Source organism: Panthera uncia, assembly GCF_023721935.1.
Source record: "Panthera uncia isolate 11264 chromosome E2 unlocalized genomic scaffold, Puncia_PCG_1.0 HiC_scaffold_19, whole genome shotgun sequence".
Taxonomy (NCBI): domain Eukaryota; kingdom Metazoa; phylum Chordata; class Mammalia; order Carnivora; family Felidae; genus Panthera; species Panthera uncia.
Window position 1 is genome coordinate 25,837,161 of NW_026057588.1, and position 18,950 is coordinate 25,856,110.

Here is an 18,950-nt window from a genome sequence, read left to right on the forward strand (position 1 = left end):
TTGGTGTTAGGCGCCTTACACAATTTTATGTAAGCCTCACAATAACCTTGCAAGTTAGGTATCCTTAATCGCATTTTGGTTATTATGGAAATAAGAGTGTGGCGACGTTCAGTAACAATAAACGTCACTAGGCTCATGGGAGGCTGTAATCCCATTAAAACCCTACCTCCTTCTTCCCCGGGGGGAAAAACCCCTGACTCCGCTACTAACCCAGGTCTGGCCCCACCCCCACCATTACGCCTGCGCGCTCCCGGAGCCAGCCTCCTCCCCGCCGACACGCGGCGCGCTTGCGCACTGCTTCTCCATGTGGGCTCCGGCAGTCAGCGGGCCCGGCTGAGCAGTGGGGCCGAGAACCCCTCGGCAGCAGGACCCTGACACCAGCTTAGCAGCCTCCGCCGTCCTGCTGTTGCCCTCCTCTCTCGGTCTTTTCTCCCAACGCACATCGCCATGGGCAAGAGCCGGACGAAGCGCTTCAAGCGGCCTCAGTTCTCTCCTACGGGCGACTGTCAGGCCGAGGCGGCGGCGAACGGGACTGAGGGAGAGGAGGACGACGGGCCGGCGGCGGAGCTGCTAGAAAAGGTGAAGCGGGGGCGCGCGGGGCTGCGAGGGGCGGGCTTCGCGCGGAGCCCTGGGGCAGCGCGGCGCGCCCCTGCCGCGGCCCCCGCGCCTGCGCTCTGTGCTGCGTCTGACACTTGCTCCTGTCCCGCAGCTCCAGCACCCGAGCGCCGAGGTCCGCGAGTGCGCCTGCGCGGGGTTGGCCCGACTGGTGCAGCAGCGGCCTGCGTTGCCGGGCCTGGCGCGTCGGGACGCCGTGCGCCGCCTCGGGCCGCTGCTGCTGGACCCCAGCCTGGCGGTGAGGGAGACGGCGGCCGGCGCGCTGAGGTGAGCCGGGAGAGAGAGGGGTCGCGGCGGCCGGCCAGCGCTGTGTGCGTGTCACGCACCGTCGATTATCTCCGTGCCCTTGCCTTCGGCAGCTCGGGAGACCCAGAACTGCCCAGGGTCTCCCATTTGCAGCGGGGGGATTTGAACTCAGTCTGCAGACCCCTGAGGAGCGCACCCGCCTCCCCCAATCGCATCCCATCTGTCCAGCTGGCTGCTCCAGCTGCAAGCAGCCAACTGCCACGTATCCTCCTCCCCGCAAGGCCTAACATACATCGCTCCCTCTCCAGGAACCCCCAGAGTCCCGAGGTTCTGTGAGCTCTTCCAGTGCATGTGGCACGTGTTCTGGGTGCAGGGAGTTTGAGCAGGCAGAACATTGAGCAAGAGAGCTGAGATCCCTGTCTTCACAGAACCCGTGTTGATGAGGAGACAAGAGACTAGTAAACAGGTAAAACAGGAAATACTAGATAGTGAGAAGTGCTATGGAGAGAAACAAGAGGATAATGAGTTGGAGGTGGGAAGTTCCTTTAAGCTATGATCTGTAGATGACACTTGATCTGATGCATCCGAACCAGACCTGAAAATCCAGGGCAAAAGCATTCCCGACGGAGGGAAACAGCAAAGAAGTGAGGCAGCAAAGGACTTGGCCTGGTTAAAGAACAGGAAGTTTAGTGTGGCTTTGCAGGGCAGGGGTGGGTATTACAGATGAGGTTGGAGAGGTGGACAGGGACTCGGTGGTGTAGGGCTAAAGGGCCTATGGTGAGCAGGAGTGGCCTGATCTAATTTATCTTTTGAAAAGGCTACTCTGGTGTCTGTGCAGAGAATGGACTGTAGAGGGGGCAAGAGTAGAAGGTTGTGTTTGCAATTCTTGCCGCTCTGTCTATATCATGTTGCATTTGGTGCTTTAGCAGGTATATTTTGTGTATCCACGGTGCTCCAAGCAGTGGGCTAGGCTGTGGGCATGTGTTAGTGAACAAGATAGATATGACTTCTGTCTTACAGCTTTGAGGGAGACAGGCATTAGCCAAATAATGATTTGGTTATAAATCATTATATATGATAGATAGATAGATAGATAGATAGATAGATAACTGGGGGGTTCAGAGAAGAAAGCCCTAAGGGAGGGGTGTTTGAGGTGAGCTCTAAGGGATGGATGGGGATTAGCCACATACTGGAGGAAACCACATGGAGGAAGCCCTACTCTTTCCCTGCAGCATATGTACACTGGGAGCTCCTGGAAGGTTGTGGGGGCGTTTTCTGCACACTGGGAGCTCCTGGAAGGTTGTGGGGGCGTCTTCTGATTCATCTCCGTCTTCAGTGCCTGGCACAGTGCTGTGTACTCAGAAGGCAAGCAGGCAGTGGCTTCCCAATTAAAATTCAGTTTAGCCTGGCTTGCTTCAGGGGCTGTCCTTCAGCCTCACCCTTGCTGCCCTTGGAAGTCTTGATCCCAAGAAAAGTTCCTTTCATGTAAGATCATGCTGTGATTTGTTCACATTAAATAGGAAAAGTCTTCTCTCTCTTACTGCCCCTGTAGCCATGTACCTGTGTATTGTTTCAGACTTCAAAATTAAGTTGTCACATGACAAAGTCATTTGTTTACATCATGTGAAACAAGGATCAGAACAGATGAAATCTTTGGATTGATTCTGTGGCGTCTTTTTTTTTTTTTTTTCTAATGTTTGTTTATTTTTGAGAGAGAGAGAGAGAGAGAGACTGAGTGTGTGCGGGGAAGGGGTAGAGAGAGTGAGAGAGAAAGAATCCGAAGCAGGCTCCAGGCTCTGAGCTGTCAGCACAGAGCCTGAAGAGAGACTCGAACCCACGGACAGTGAGACCATGACCTGAGCTGAAGTCGGATGCTTAACCAACTGAGCCACCCAGGCACCCCTGGTTCTGTAGCATCTTACAGAAATCATATGCAGTGCCATCTGGAAAACCTTAAGTATGGGTAGAAATTACATTTGAGAACTTAAAAGTGTTTTTGTGATGTGTGCTCTGAGAAAGTAAAACTTATTTTAAACTTTTTGTGTAGAAATCTCAGTGCTTGTGGAGGTTTTGAAGTTTGTGATGACATGGTGACTAAGGATATCATGACTCCTCTGGTCGCACTGCTGAAAGAGGTAGGTGGTTTAAAAAGTATCTTCATGGCAATTTTTAATTGTAGCTTTTAGTATATGCACTTAGATTTTTTTTTTTTTTAAGCCCTTTGGTATTAGTTATTTTGTCTTCCCTCAAAACATTCTATGGGCATTTTATTTCTTTTCCTAGAAACACAGATTTCTTCTCATTATACCAGTCTCCATTAGTTTGTCCCCACTATTTTTTATTTATACGCTAGTTGGAAAAGCCCTTTCTAAAACTATAGACTGACTCCTTTAGACCTTAAATTTTGTAAATAAAAGTAGTTTTTACGTTTTTGTGTCAGGTGGTGTTTTATGTATTATTTAATCCTTCCAGCAGTCCTATTTGGAAGGTGTTATTCCTGTTTTAGAGATGAGAAAACTGAGGCACGGACTAGGAATTTGCCATGAAGACTACATTAAGTTTTCAAATTTAACATCACGCCAACCTTAGTGCATGACGTAGTTGAAGGGAATAAGGCGCTCTCTCTCTCTCTAGGCTGCTTCTAGTCCACTATTCTGTATTGATACATAACTTTTATTTAAGGCTTTATAAAGAATATCCAATTTTGATGAGAGGCATCTCATCTTATTCTGTTCAGAGCATTGGTTCTGAACTGGTGGTGATTTTCCCCACAGGGGACATTTGGCAATGTCTGGAGACATTTTTGAGGTGTTGGCTACTGGCATGTAGTGGGTAGAGGCCAAGGATGCTGCTAACATCCTGCAGTGCACATGTGAACCCCACAACAAAGAATCATCCAGTCCAAAATGTCAGCGGTACTGAGACTGAGAAGCTCTGCTTTAGAGGGGGCCATGGGCTGTGCTACAGGGCAGTCCTGCCCTGACTTTGGAGCCAGAATACATGGATCTGAATCCCAGCTTTGCCATGTATTAAGCTACGCTTTCTGCAATCTCGTACCTCAGTTTTCCTTTTGTAGCAGAAGATTGGGGATAATAGATCCTCTGCCTCACAGGTTATGGTCAGGATTAAATAACCTAATGTAAAAGTGGTTAGAGTAGTGCCTTGTGCATAGAAGGCCCTGTGTAGATGTTAGCTCCTATTGCGTGTTACCTTTCTGTGCCTGATTTACTGTCTTCATTGCATTAGATAAAATACTTTGTATTGATTCTACATTTTAAAGTGTTAAATGCTTTGTATCCAGTTTGCACAATGACTCGTGAACTTTTCCCGTCTGTATTTCTTGCCAGAAGGGAACAGGACTGTGGGAAGGGTACTGCTTATGAGAATTTGATGAGCTCGTTAACCACTATAATTTCTGATGTTTAGTTTTTGTGTTTCTTCACTATCATTAGCCTTTTTGTTTAATTATTCTTTTGAACCAGGGTACTAATCATGATATTTGGTTGCAGTGTAGTGCCGGACTGGATTCAAATGAGATGTCTCCACAGGAAAAAAAAGATCAGAACAGAAATTCTATTGAGAACATAGCCAATGAGGCCATGAATGTGCTGTGGAATATATGGTAAGGTGCTTTCCGAACACAGCCTCCTGCTTCAACACTACTCAGGCTGCTGCTCATTCTGTAAAACTGTAGAGAGAGCTCTGTTCTCCTTGGTGGGCCTGTGATCTTAGGTGATCTAAGATCAGCCCTCCCTCCCAAGCCCTTTTCCTCATAGCATCGCTGTCTCTGTTTTTGCTTTATGACTTCTCTCCAATCATTGCTGCTGACAGAAATAAGAGGAATCGTGGCCATTACCATGTACTCTACCCCAGTTACCCTCCACTGCCTGCATACCCTTGAGTGGTCATTGTCTTCAAGCTAGTCAAGCCCCTGTGCAGCAGCTGCTTCGGTCTAGCACCTGGACGAGACGGGGCCACAGACCTTGGCTGGTGCGTTATTCCTCCACCCTAGCAGTTGCCATTTGACAGGACCGCCGACTCCTGAGAAGAGCTCCCTTGGCCCCAGTAGGAAGAAGGCCATGCTCTCCATGATTGCAGCAGTGGCGGGGTGGTGTGGACTTGATTTTAGGAATGGAAATGGCTAGAAACACTACCTGGACTTATTTTTCCTACCCTATTTTATGTCCCACCTTTCTAACCGGGTTGTGTCATAGTTCCTTATTTTCTAGTCAGCAGCAATGATACCTTCTGACCTAAAAGCACAGATGTATCTCAGAAAACAGGATTAAGTTGGATCCTGAAAAGCTGCCCACACAGCAGTCTGAACGTGCCGATGATTTCATTTCAAATTAGTGGATGCATTCCACCAGAAAATTGGAGAGATCAGATTTGAGGAAATGAGCAAGTGGGTGGTTAACAGTTTCCTGTACCCAGGAACTTTAGCTTATTTAATTGTTAGAAGTTTTAAAAAATTTTCTTTGAAAAGAGCCTGAAAAAGTAGTCTCCACAGTGTCTCTTTCCTGAATGCCTGTGAGCCCTAACAGTACCGTTTCCAGTTGTTCTAGCTTTTCAGTTTTGTCTTATGCTTCATGATTTTAAATCCTATATGTTTAGGTTGTATACGTGTGTATATATTTACAATTATCTTAACGCATGTATGCCTTATATTCCTGACTATATCTGATTCTGCTGTGGCCGTCTTGAGGGTAGGCTCATAGCAGTGCTGTAGTAACTAGGTGGGGTAGGTAGGTAGACAGATGGACAGAGAGTCAGGCAGAAAATAGTTTATCTTTCGATAACAAGATTGAATTTCGTAATTTAGTCACCTCTGTTTAATAACCTGATCCGCTCTTTTATTGTATCATGTGTATATGTGGTATGAACAGAGGGATACTTTTCTCTGGAAACAGGGATAAAATTATTAAAGTTACCTTTCTTTTATACCCTGTATTTCGTATACTTATTATATTTAGTTATATTTATTAATAACATTCTTAACATTAATTCTGATTTTTTTATTAAAAGATAGTGTAGCTTCAACTATATTTATGATAGCACTTTCTCTTCTGCAGACTGCAAATTCTGCTTGCTGATTATAATAGTCTAGAAGGAGTGAATAAAATTCATTTTATTTTCTTTTAAATTTGTGCTTTTTGTTTTACAAGCATAGAGACCTTTTATCCTCACTTTATCTTACTATTACTGTTACACAGTGGAAGGAACAGTAGGCTGGACCCAAGGAACCACCACAAATAAAATGTGTGATCTTTGAATAGATCACTCCATCTTTGGGGCCTAGGTTTCCTCCTGTATGAAATGAGGATTAGAAGTAAATGGTAGTGATTTCTAAGATCTCTTCCAGCTCTAGCCTCCTATAAGGAAACTGGCATGCAGGTAAAGAGATTGGTTAGAATGTCCTGGTGTGTTAGACATAACAATACAGGTGGCCAGTCTGGTTTATGCACAGTGTATATGAATGGGCATTGGTTTCTTCATCTGTGAAAATGGTGGGTGCTTGACTCCAGCTCTTTAGTTCGTTTATAAAGCCTAATTTATCTTTTCATGAATTTCTGTGGTTGATTTCTTAATGTTAACATGTGAATAGTAAAACTTTTTTTTCCCCCTTCAATTTAGTGAATGCAGTAGTAGAGCAGTATCTATATTCAACAAAGAAGGGTGTTTGGAGATTGTATTAAAGTATTTAAGTAGGTTTTCCACCAATGTGGACCTGGCTATTTCAGTAGGTAAGTGAAGAAAAGGTGATGATTTATTAAGTATGTATGGCCTTATTCAAAAATTTTTATTCCAACATAGCATGTTTATTCTATAGGAGTGATTTTTTTTCTCATTATATATAAATGTGTAACTGAGTTCTGTTTGTTTTGGATCTTTTAAAATCTATGATTAATACTTTACTTACTCATACAGTTTTCCTGCTCTTCACTCTGAAAGGGAGGAAGGCAATTATGTGAGCAGGTGCGGTTTCTAGTGTATCACCATTCTTAGAAGGCTTTATTAAGTCTTGAAGCTTTTATCTCCCATTTACTGAGAAGTAGTAACCCACAACTACCAGGCCTTTGAACCAAAGTTAATTGGAATCTAGACTGATTTAAATGTCTTGTACCACTATCTCATACTCCCAGCAGAACACTGATAACCTGTGCTTTTTTTGAGAGAGGAAAGTAAGTGATTGAAATTTCACATAGGTCTGCTTCCCTTCTGTGGGACAGGGAAAGCCCAGGCTGGCAGCTTCAGCTGCCTTGCCTCCCTCACTTTCTCTCTGGGGGGTGAGAGAGCCAAAGTGAGGAGCCCTTATTCATTTCAGGAGACAGATTGGAGGGTGGGTGGCTCAACAGAACTCTGGGGACAGTGGAGAAATAATTGATGCAAAGCATTTCTTTTCTACCCATTATAATGACCAGGTATCCAGCTGTCCTTTTATTTAATTATGCATTTCTCCTGGCATGGACTAAGTGTGTTTCCTCTTAGTGATGCTTCTTTTGTCTCTAATGGATACTTTTAAGAGAACAGAAAAAAAAAAAAAAAATAGTGGAGTAAATAATACTGGGAAAAATTTTTAAATCAGTTTCTCAAAATGGAATCTTTGGTGGAAGGGTGATTTATGAGTAAATGTGGATCTTAAAAACAGTTGAACTAGGAAATTTGTAGGTGGCTTTTCATTTCAGAAGACAATTTTTCTTACAATGAGGGAAATTGACAAAAGGTAGTTAATAGCTTTTATTTATTTTTTTAATTTTTTTTATATTTATTTATTTTTGAGAGACAGAGTGAGACAAAGTGAGACTGGGGGAGGGGCGGAGAGAGAGGGAGACACAGGAGTGGAAACAGGCTCCAGGGTCTGAGCTGTCAGCACAGAGCCTGACGCGGGGCTCGAACCCACAGACTGTGCGGTCATGACCTGAGCCGAAGTCGGATGCTCAACCGACTGAGCCACCCAGGCGTCCCTAGTTAATAGCTTTTAAAAGAAAAACTTCACTTCTGTTTTTGTATCTTTTGTAGATTTAGTTATTTAAAAATTTTTTTCTCTAATAAACTTCTAAAAGATGGATCAGAATAAAATAATTTTCAATTGTATAATAGTGTTTTATTTCCGCATTTAGCTAGATTCATGATTTTTTAAACAAATGTCAAGTTACTTTGGTTTGAAAATCAAGCAACGTTCACATGAAGTAAAGTGAACTTCTGAGACACTGTTCTTTATGTTAATATGGCTTTCTTTGCTCTTGTATTGTCTTTATGGTAGCAGCCATAGTTTCTCTAGGCTTTTGCTAAAGTGAATTTAGTTAGTCTCTTAGTGAAAAAAATTACATTTGGGCATATATATATATATATATATATACACACACACACACACACACACACACACATACATACACGCACACACACACATGCATATTTATGGATTCGTATACAAATGTGTTTTGGGAACCAAACTAGATCACAGAAGTAGCATGTATTTTGACTAATTTGGATGGGTATGGTCAGCTTTGAAATTTTGAGACCTGAAAGAAATGGATTTGTTTGGAACACACTAAGAAAAACAAACTTGGGCTTGCTTCATCTTTGTGCTTCAGAGGTCTCTTCTGCCAGACCTGTCAGGCAATCCCAGTTGTTTTGATACTTTTAGTTAATTATTTCTAATATGCAAGTTGTAATCCATTATCTTGTTTTAGTACAAGGTAGGAAGTAAGTACTAAATGACCATATGTCTATGAATACTGTAGCCATCTCTCAGTTTACTCATATTTTTATGTAAAATATTTTTTTAAGTCTTTTTTAATGTTCGTTTATTTTTGATAGAGAGTGAGCAGGGGGAGGGGCAAAGAGAGAGGGGGACAGAGGATCTGAGGCAGGCTCCAGGCTCTGTGCTGACAGCAGAGAGCCTGACGCAGGGCTCAAACTCACAACCTGTGAGATCCTGACCTGAGACACAGTCAGACGCTCAACCGACTCAACTCAACCCAGGTGCCCCTAAGATGCTTTTTTTCTTAAAGAAATATTGCTTCGCTAGAAATAAGTGCCCTAAGTTTTAAGGTCATGCTAAATTTAAAGGAAGCCAGAATGACCCCAAACCTGGGGCTTGTTCTTGACAGTGGAGCTGCTAAGAGTGTTGTCTGGGTACTGGTGTTTGGTCCACAGGCTGTTTACTACCAGTCCACTGTAAGTACAGAAATTGAGGAGAAACTTTTGTAAATGTTCATAGCAATTCCATGTTGTCACAACATTTAAGAGCCTTTTAAATTGTATTTTGTGAAAGTATATTGTATAAAGAATTAGAAATTAAGAAAAAGAAAAAAGTCACTGATCTTCGAGGAGCCTCATTTGCATGTATCATGCTTGAAGTAAAGCGTATCTATCTTACAAAAGCTACCTGTGTCTGAAGAAGTTGTAAAGATGCAGATGTTTTCTGATGAGTTAGATTGGTATAAATTACCCTAGCAGAATTCATTTGTTTCTTAATTTTTATCTTTATAGCATATTGTTTGCAGACAGTGACTGAAGATAACCCAGAGCTGCTGAACTCTTTCACTGCCCCAGCATTGCATGTACTGGAGTCAGCAATGCTTTCTCCAGTCAGTTCCATGGACTACATTCTGTTAAAGACATTGGTGGCAGGTAAAATTTAGCGATTTTGCGACAGTGTCCTTTTTTAGTAATATGTAATGGGTAGAGATGGGGGCCAAAATTCAATCATTCGTTCATTTCACCACATCAGGACTTTCCGGTATATGTCTGTTCTGAAAATTTAATATTTAAGTGGAGATCCTTAATTCAAGAGGTTATGCATAGGGGTGCCTGGGTGGCTCAGGTGGTTGAACATCTGATTCTTGGTTTCAGCTCAGGTCATAATCTCATGGTTCGTGGGCTCCTGATAGCATGGAGCCTGCTTGGAATTCTCTCTCTCTCTCTTTGTTCCTCTCCTGCTCATGCACTCTCTTTTCTTTTTCTCTCTCTCAAAATAAATAAACATTAAAAAAAATTACATGTAATGTAGAATTTACCATCTTGATCATTTTTAAGTGTGCAGTTTAGTAGTGTTAAGTACATTCAACGTTGTTGTGCAACCAATCTCCAGGACTTTTCATCTTGCAAAAGTGAGGCTCTGTACACATTGGACAACTCCCCATCTCCCCCTCCTCCCGGCCCCCAGCAACCACCCTTCTACTTTCTGTTTCTATGAATTTGACTTCTTTAGGTGCCTCATATAAGTAGAATTATACAGTGTTTTTCTTTCTGAAGCTGGCTAATTTATTATTTTATTAAAAACATTTTTTTTAATGTTTATTTTTGAGAGAGAGACAGAGCATGAACACGGGAGGAGCAGAGAGATAGGGAGATGCAGAATTAGAAGCAGGCTCCAGGCTCCAAGCTGTCAGCACAGAGCCTGACACGGGGCTCAAACCCACGAACCACGAGATCATGACCTGAGCCCAAGTCGGATGCTTAACCGACTGAGCCACCCAGGCCCCCTGTTTTATTATTTTTAAAAAATTAAAAAAAATTTTTTTAAAGTGAGCTCTCCACCCAACATGGGACTTAAACTCATGACTCCAAGATCAAAAGTCACAAGCTGTACCAACTGTGACTAATTTCATTTAGTATAACGCCCTCAGAGTTCATCCATGTTGTAACGTGTCAGAATTTCCTTCCTTTTTAAGGCTGAATACTATTGCACTATATATATTTATCACATTTTGTTTAACCATTCATCCATGGTTGGGCACTTGGGTTTGTGGCTGTTGAGTAATGCTGCTGTGAATATGGGTATACACATATCTGTTCGAGTCCCTGCTTTCACTTCTTTTGGGTAGGTACCAGGAAGTATTTTTATTATAACTGACTAACAAGTAACAGGTGGCTCCTGTTCTGTAGAACCTGCTCTCTGGTTTGTCCATGAGACCTTGGAATTTTAGTACATTTAATTCTACTCCTGGAGTATAAGAAGCTGCCTAGGAGGGCAGCTCAGATTAAGATGAAAGAGAGTGGGTAACTTAATTTGTCATTTCAAGTGAAACCTGATCAGCCTTCTCTTGGTCTGTTGCTGTGTGGTGTATCAGAGAAAGGCATTCAGTGCCAAGGAAGGGAGATGATTGTGGAGGATGGTAACAAAGAGAGCTGCCTCTGTGCAAAGCTTTTTTTGTGTGTGTGTGGACATTTAATAAAAACTAAACAGAGGTGGAGGAGGGTTTGACATTTTTTGAAATCCCATCTGAGCTTAAAGAACCAATCTCATGGAAACTGGATTTAATAAAAGCTTTCACAGGGGATTCCTTATGTGCATTTCCCCTCCCCCCCCCTCCCCCAGGAACAGTTTGGAACCTAAAAGACATTATTCCATCCAAGAGTCAGGCAGAAATCATAAATGCCATACTGAAGATCTTATCAGAAGTGTTGGAAGTGGATGCTGGTGAAATAGTTATTCAAATGAAGGAGGCCGAAACTCAAAGGTTAAAAGCGGCAGCAGAGACGGAGGAGATACGAGAGAATGCCAATGGTGACAATCTGATTGAAGACGATGAAATGGAAGAAGTTCCTCATAAAAGAAAAGTCAGAAGGAAAACTTTCATTTCAGATTTACTTCCAGTAAGTTAGATTGATGGTTGCAATCCTGGATTAATACAGCTGTTTTCTTTTAATAGGTCGCCAAAGCTTTGCAGAAAAATGTTACAGGAAAATTAAATATAAAGTGAACTCCAGTAAAAATCAGTCCTTTTTCCCCATCGACTCTCGTGGTCACATTATAAATCTACTCCCAAAGGGGGAAAAGAAATCTCCTATCTAAAATTAAACTTTTATATACAGAATATTTCAAAGAGGGGATAGACCCGTCCTTTTAGAACACTTTAAATAGCATGCAGACACCTTCCTAACTCCTGTGTCTCCCCTCTTTGTTACATATTCTGCAAGACTGTCTTCAAACTAAAGGAATTTTTACTTTGCTTGGCTTGTCCCCTTGCATTCTTGTCTCTTTTTTAGTATTTATTCTTAAAAATAGCAAGCCCTCATTTGCCCACTGCTGCTGGGCAGAGAAGGTTGGGTGCTTATGAGAATTGATGGGTTTTAGGGTTTGCCAAATGGGTGGTTGTGACATGCTTGTGTCGGAGTAAAGGTGAGCAAACTTAGGTGCAGGGAGCATGTCAGCGGAGCCGGTCAGCAGAGATGGAGCCATACCTTGGAAAAACATTTCCCCCAAGGAGGAGAGCAGGGTGGACAGCAGGTTGGCTTTCTTCATTCAGGTGCACATTTTCTGTGCTCCTGCAGTGTGCCAGGCACCGTGCCAGATGCTGATGCTAGAAAGACAAGACATTTTCATCTTAAGGGACCTTCTCCATCTTGGGAGGACAGACCCATAATTAGGATGTATTATAATATGCCGTGCCAGGAGCAGTGATAGGGCTGTGCACAGATTTCTGAGGTAGTAGTGTTTTATAGAGAGGCACACCAGATCTATGGCCCTGATGGGAGAGGAGAGGAAGAGGTAGTCAGAGCAGGCTTTTTGGACAGAACACCTCACTGTCTAGGATGGGGTACGAACAGCATGACGAAAGCAGGTTGGTGTCGTTAGGGGGCCTGGAGGCAGGGGACATCAGTGAGGCTGCTGGCTTTCTTCATTCCGAAGGAGGATGATGAAGCCTGGGCCGGAAGAGTGCTATTTCCATTCCCTCACACTTTCTGCAGTTCTGCATGTGGCTTGCCCCGATTTGTATAAAGTGAACTGAAACTGAGAGCTGTCTTTAGTCAGTGTCTTAGAGTTTTGAGAAGTTTGTGCCCAATAAAAATTCTCTAAATGGAATATACCTGAAAAGAAATATAACAGTATCTTACTTTCCTGGGTTCACAAAGTCTTGTAAAGCACAGATCGGTGCTATTTTAGCGAAGTCAAAATGTTGTAGCTGGAGCTACTCTCCCGCCCCCGTGGCTAGCCCTTAGGTACACAGCAGCGCGGTGAGTTGTGGGGCCACTATGAAAGTGAGAAGCCTGGAGCTGCTTGCAAATCATAAAGTCGCTTGAAAATCATGGCACCCCTTTTGGTGCAGGCAGGCACATATTTGAACCCCAGATTTCTTTTTTGTCTGTAGTCTGAGTACAATTTAAAGCCAGTAAAACAAGATAGACAAAGGCATAGCCATGTGCCTTATCCTCGCAAAGGGGTATTTATAAAGAACCCTAGGAACATTTTTCTGTTCAGTTGTCACGGGAAGGGTCAGTCCTGGATCTGGGACATACGTGGCTTCCATCTGGGGAAAGTGACAGATCAGGGCTTGGAGGCTCTTCTGCAGCCTTGGTATTGCGCTGACCTTATCCCAACTGGTGCACACAGACCACGTTTTACCACGACAAATGCCCGTCAGCAGAAGCCGAGATTACAGGTGGGCTGTCGGGGAACCCTGAAATACCTGAAACCCCTCCCGGGGAGCGGGAGAACAGCACCCTGGAGTTCTGCACCCTCAGCCTTGCTTCCAGGGGGCTCCTAGGGGGAGAAGGTGGGGACTGAGATCCTTGTCTACCAAGACGAAAGTGCCATGGTGTAAAAAGTGTTGATATTTAACTGTTGTTTAGGCACTTACTCTCCCAGCTATTATTTAAAAATAGAACATTGGTGCTTATAAAATGCAGTGTTTTCTCATAACAAAACTTGTTTTTTAAAGTCTGTTAACATAACCGAGTAGACAGGATGGTTAACACGCTGGTCAGCCAGCCAGTGTTTAAGTGCCAGTAGGGTGCTGGGCATCATGCTGGTATGTGCCAGGAATATAAAGTGTGTAATGCTTGTCGGCTCTGGTCTTTCTCACTGCCCGGTGGCTGGTGCAGGAGTCCTTCGGGATCAAAACCTTTAATCACATCGTTTAACTTAAGAAGATATGGCCACAAATATGTAGAGAAGGAACCAGCCCAAGTTGTTGTTTTAGCATAGGCAGAAATAGAGAAGTCTCTCGCCCAGCTTCCACAGTTATCAGTGATCAAATCATAGTCTGTTTTATTTCATCTATTTCCCCACCTTCTCTCCCATCTCAGTGCTGAACATTTTGAAGCAAATCTCAGATGTCATAACATTTCATCTAGATTGGCTCTTTATGTTAGTTTGATGACAGTAAGAAGCAGGGAACTGTTCTGAGCAAGAGAATTACATAAAGAAGTAGAACTTAATTTCAGGATTCTTCTGAGTCAGATCTTCATACATCTCAAGGGAATGGGAGCTCAGCAAGAACATATCTTACTTAACTTTGAGTCTACTCTAATAAATGTTTACTTGAACATCATATACACAGCAGATAGGAATAATTTTTATGTACATTCTTGCCAGTGATAAAAGGAATACAAACGGAGGGATTCCTAAGCTACATGTTTTAAATTAACATGTTGCTTTTAAAATAATTATTAATAAATGTATTATCTTTTAAAAAAAAATTTTTTTTTTTAACGTTTTATTTATTTTTGAGACAGAGAGAGACAGAGCATGAATGGGGGAGAGGCAGAGAGAGAGGGAGACACAGAATCGGAAGCAGGCTCCAGTCTCTGAGCCATCAGCCCAGAGCCCGACGCAGGGCTCGAACTCACAGACCGCGAGATTGTGACCTGAGCTGAAGTCGGCCGCTTAACTGACTGAGCCACCCAGGCGCCCCAAATGTATTATCTTTTAATTTATTATTTTAAATTTATTACTATTTTGTTTTTGTTGTAGATACTTATTTAAAAAATTTTTTTTATTTTGAGAGAGAGAGCACAAGTTGGGGAGAGGGGCAGAGAGAGAGGGAGACAGAATCCCAAGCAGGCTCTGTACCATCAGTCTAATGCGGGGTCTCAAACCCATGAACCGTGAGGTCACGACCTGAGCCAAAGCTATGAGTTGGATGTCTAACTGACTGGGTCACCCAGGCGCCCCAGATTTCACTTTAAGGAACCTCTGCGTCCAGTGTGGGGCTTGAACTTACAACCCTGAGATCAAGAGCTGTATGCCGTACCGACTGTGCTGGCCAGACACCCCTATTTATTATTCTTTAATAATAATTTTGAACATTGGTTGGCTCAGTCAGAGGAGCATGTGACTCTTGATCTCGGGGTCGTGGGTTTGAGCCCACATCAGGTGTAAACATTACATAAATAAAACTTTAAAAAAATAAAAATAAATAATTTTGAACATGGTTCAAAATTACAGTCAAATCATTGTACAAGAAGTTGGTGGGAGATTGTAAATCAGTGTGAACCTTTTTGAAGGGAAAATAGGAACATGTCACAAGATCTGTAGATGTCCCTTTTGACCCAGTAAATCTGAGGAAATGTCATATCCCAGTAACCTGTAATATTCCAAATTAGTGGCATGCTTAATAAATGATAGTGTATCTGTTAAATAGAATACTATAGAGGCATTGAGAAGGCAGTTAGAAACCTGTTGAAATTGGGAAGCATTCAGACAATGAAATACACGTTATTTTTAGCTTACGCTCTCTTCTGGAATATCAGTGTAGCTATTTCACTTTTCATAGGTAACTTGAGAATTAAGGTCATGTAAATTTATACAGCCCATTTTAAGAATAGTAATTGATAAGTTCATGTTAATTATTTCCAGAGGAAAAAAGTTCTCCCCTTTTTTCAGTCTTAAAGAAATGCTTTATTTCGGTCTTCAAAGAAAGCCAGGAAGCAAGCCTGTCTGCGTATACGGGCTTGTTAGTAATTCTTGTTAATGCAGTCTTTTCCAAGAGGACATGTAAGCATCTAAAAGCAGGTTTGTTGTGGATAAGTGCCTGGTCTCTGAAATGAGCTCTTGTTTTAATCTTAGTGGGCTGAGCTCCTTCTTAACACATTAGATTAAGTTTCAGGGTGAATTCAGTTCAGAATTCCTGAATATTTACCTGTTCTCTGCAGCTAACTAAGCAACACGTAGAGAACAGCCATCCAGAGAGATGGAAGCACAGTTATCAGTGGCCTGCTGCACAGTGCCAAGAGGAATCATAATGCTTATTTGTATTTGAGCACGTTAGGACTTTTCTTCTGGCTGCCCCTTCCCCCAAGCGCTCTAGTCCAAGGGTAGAAATCATGTAGTAGGCTTTAACTAAGGACATCCACGTGAAAATATTTTCCCAAACATTGAGAGTTGGTTGGTTGATTTTTTTTTTTTTTTTTTTTTTTAAAGCCCACTGACAAGGAACTGAGAGAAGCCATGGCATTGTTGACAGCTCAGCAGACTGCTCTGGAAATTATCGTCAACATGTGCTGCAGTGAAGGTTTGTCACCAGTTTACACCGAGACATTCTGCCCCTGGACTGAAAGGGCAGCTTCCATGAGGATTTTCTTGAATATTCCAATTATGTGTGGTTCGCACTCTTCCCAGATCCCTCCGACGATGAGTGGGAAGAGCTTTCTAGCAGCGATGAGAGTGATGCATTTATGGAGAATTCCTTCAGCGAGTGTGGTGGCCAGTTGCTCTCTCCCCTCTGCCTCTCCCATGAGGTTCACACCGCTTTCACCAACTACCTCATCCCAAAGAAGGTAGTCTGTTTTTTTTTTTTTTTTAATTTTTTTTTTTAACGTTTATTTATTTTTGAGACATGAACGGGGGAGGGTCAGAGAGAGGGAGACACAGAATCTGAAACAGGCTCCAGGCTCTGAGCTGTCAGCACAGAGCCTGACGTGGGGCTTGAACTCACGGACCGCGAGATCATGACCTGAGCTGAAGTCGGCCGCTTAACCGACTGAGCCACCCAGGCGCCCCAAAGGTAGTCTGTTTTAAGTCTAGCCTCATTCTGGAGCATGGGGAGGGCTAGCTATTCACTGTGTATTGGAAAGACGTTTGCTCACACTGTAGGTAACTGGCAGGAAGCAAGCTAGGACTAACGGTACCGGGAGTACGAGGAACAGTCAGTAGGTCCTCACCACGTCTGACCATTTCACGTAGAGGTAACATGTTGGGATTTGAAAAAGGGATCTTGTGTAAAATGACACTACTCTTTAACCTTTGCTTTACTGCCTTCTTTTAAATCTAGATTTTTGAGAAAACTGCCTTTCCAAACAGCATTGCAGTTGACCTATGTTCTAGAAGTCCCACTTGGAAATCTTTGGTTAGAAAGTAAGAACTTTTCTATTTTCAAAAAAAATTTTTTTTTTTAACGTTTATTTATTTTTGAGACAGGGAGAGACAGAGCATGAACGGGGGAGGGTCAGAGAGAGGGAGACACAGAATCTGAAACAGGCTCCAGGCTCTGAGCTGTCAGCACAGAGCCCGACGCGGGGCTCGAACTCACGGACCGTGAGATCACGACCTGAGCTGAAGTCGGCCGGTTAACCGACTGAGCCACCCAGGCGCCCCAAACTTTTCTATTTTCAAAACTATTTGTTATTATGTGATTATGTGAAACGATGGGCCTTTAAATAGAAGATGCTGACTCCCCCCAGATTCAAGAGTTCTATTCTTATGTGTATTCCCTAGAAAAAGGGGTGCATATGTGCACTAAGCCATGAGAATGTCCATGGCAGTGTGGTTCATAGTTGCCCCAACCTGCCAACAACCTCAGTGTCCATCAGCAGCAGAATGGATAAATAAATTTTGACATAATCATGCAGCAGAATATGTACAGCACTAAAAAAAAAAATAAAAAAAAATAAAAAGCCGAACTGGAACATTGAGCAAGAAGGCAAGGCACAAAAGAATAATCACACTGTGATTCCACTTTTACAAAGTTCAAAACCTGGTAACACTTAACTGTTTTGTCTCAGGAGACATACGTAGGTGGTAAACCTATAAAGAAGAGCAAGGAAATGTTTACCATAAAAGCCTGGATAGTGGTGACCTTTAGGGGTCAGAGAGGTGGGGCGTGATAGGGAAGGGGTAGATGGGCTGTGGGGGTGCTGGTGGTGTTTATTATCTGGGTGCGCAGTGTTTGCTTTATAAAATATGAATAAACTATTAAACTCTATATATGTGTTGAGCACTTTACATATGTCATATTTCACAATTAAAAATAGTTCAGATGCTGCTGTGCATAAAAATTTTTCTAAAGCAGATTCCCTGTGACTCATAAGTGAGTAATTGTGCCGCAAGCCCTGAGTGCTCAAGCAATTTGATTAGGTAGATAAACAGTTCACCTTAAGATTCTTTGTTAATAGCCATATACCTTCTGCTTGCAGATATTCCCAGCCAGAGCCTGAAGCTTAGGTGGAAAGTTAATACTGGATTCTGTTGGATAATAGACCGCATTAGGGAAACAGACTGCATTTTTTTCGCTTCCTTTCCAGGATGAACACTATTCAGTGCAGAGCCCTCGTGTGTCTCCAGAGTCTCGTATCCCTCCTGGATGTGGACCATCTGGGGGGAGCCGCAGCTCTTCAGACACTTGCACAACATCTGTCACAGCTGCTTTTTTCGCAGCCAGGTAAATATTTAGGCCTCATTGCAAAAGACTGTTTGGATCAAGCAGAATTTTGAAGGGCCAGGAACTTGGACTTTGGCATTGTACTGTGTTTGTCATCCAACCTGAAGAACCTTTCCCAAGCACTAAGAGTCATATTTATAGTTTCCAGAGGTATAGGGTCCAGCCCATATGCTGGTTTATGGGTTGTATTTGTTTTATTATTAAGATTTCTTGCATCCAGTTATGTCAGGCCAATAAGGGTGAATCACAAATATCGTAAATATTAAGCCCCATTAAGATATTCAGGTAATTCTCTAGTCTTTCTTTTTCTTTCTTTTTTTTAAGCATTCTTTTTTTTTCTTTTTTAGATTTTTTTCTTTTTTTATTTTTATTTGAGAGAGAAAGAGCAAGAGGGAGAGAGGGGCAGGGAGAGAGAGAGAGAGCGAGAGTGAGTGAGAGAGAATCCCAAGCGGGTCCATATTGTCTGCGCAGAGCCCGACCCAGGGCTTGATCCCACAATCCTGGGATCATGACCTGAGCCAAAATCAGGAGTCGGACGCTTAACTGACTGAGCCACCTGGCCACCCTAAACATAAAATATAAACATAAACATAAAATCATTGATTTATATTTGATTGGGTAATCTATACATGTATCACAGAATTCACAAGTTACTACAGGACATAAAGCAGAGAGCCTCCCTCCTTTTCCTCACACCAC

At 42.8% G+C, this 18,950-nt stretch overlaps 1 protein-coding gene across 2 annotated transcripts in view; it reads left to right on the forward strand.

The window, feature by feature from the left end:
- The first annotated feature begins 288 nt into the window (after positions 1 to 288).
- The window catches only part of HEATR3 (HEAT repeat containing 3), a 61,816-nt gene continuing 43,154 nt past the window's right edge, over positions 289 to 18,950 (forward strand). The window contains exons 1-11 of one of the 2 annotated variants that reach the window (XM_049621700.1): positions 289 to 579; positions 710 to 882; positions 2,909 to 2,996; positions 4,371 to 4,483; positions 6,496 to 6,605; positions 9,358 to 9,498; positions 11,189 to 11,466; positions 16,016 to 16,106; positions 16,214 to 16,371; positions 16,866 to 16,948; positions 18,115 to 18,251. In XM_049621700.1, the coding sequence (XP_049477657.1) occupies positions 448 to 579; positions 710 to 882; positions 2,909 to 2,996; positions 4,371 to 4,483; positions 6,496 to 6,605; positions 9,358 to 9,498; positions 11,189 to 11,466; positions 16,016 to 16,106; positions 16,214 to 16,371; positions 16,866 to 16,948; positions 18,115 to 18,251 (1,504 nt within the window). In that variant the 5' untranslated portion in view covers positions 289 to 447. The remainder of the gene's footprint in view (positions 580 to 709; positions 883 to 2,908; positions 2,997 to 4,370; positions 4,484 to 6,495; positions 6,606 to 9,357; positions 9,499 to 11,188; positions 11,467 to 16,015; positions 16,107 to 16,213; positions 16,372 to 16,865; positions 16,949 to 18,114; positions 18,252 to 18,950) is intronic. The other variant, XM_049621701.1, reaches the window with a different exon arrangement.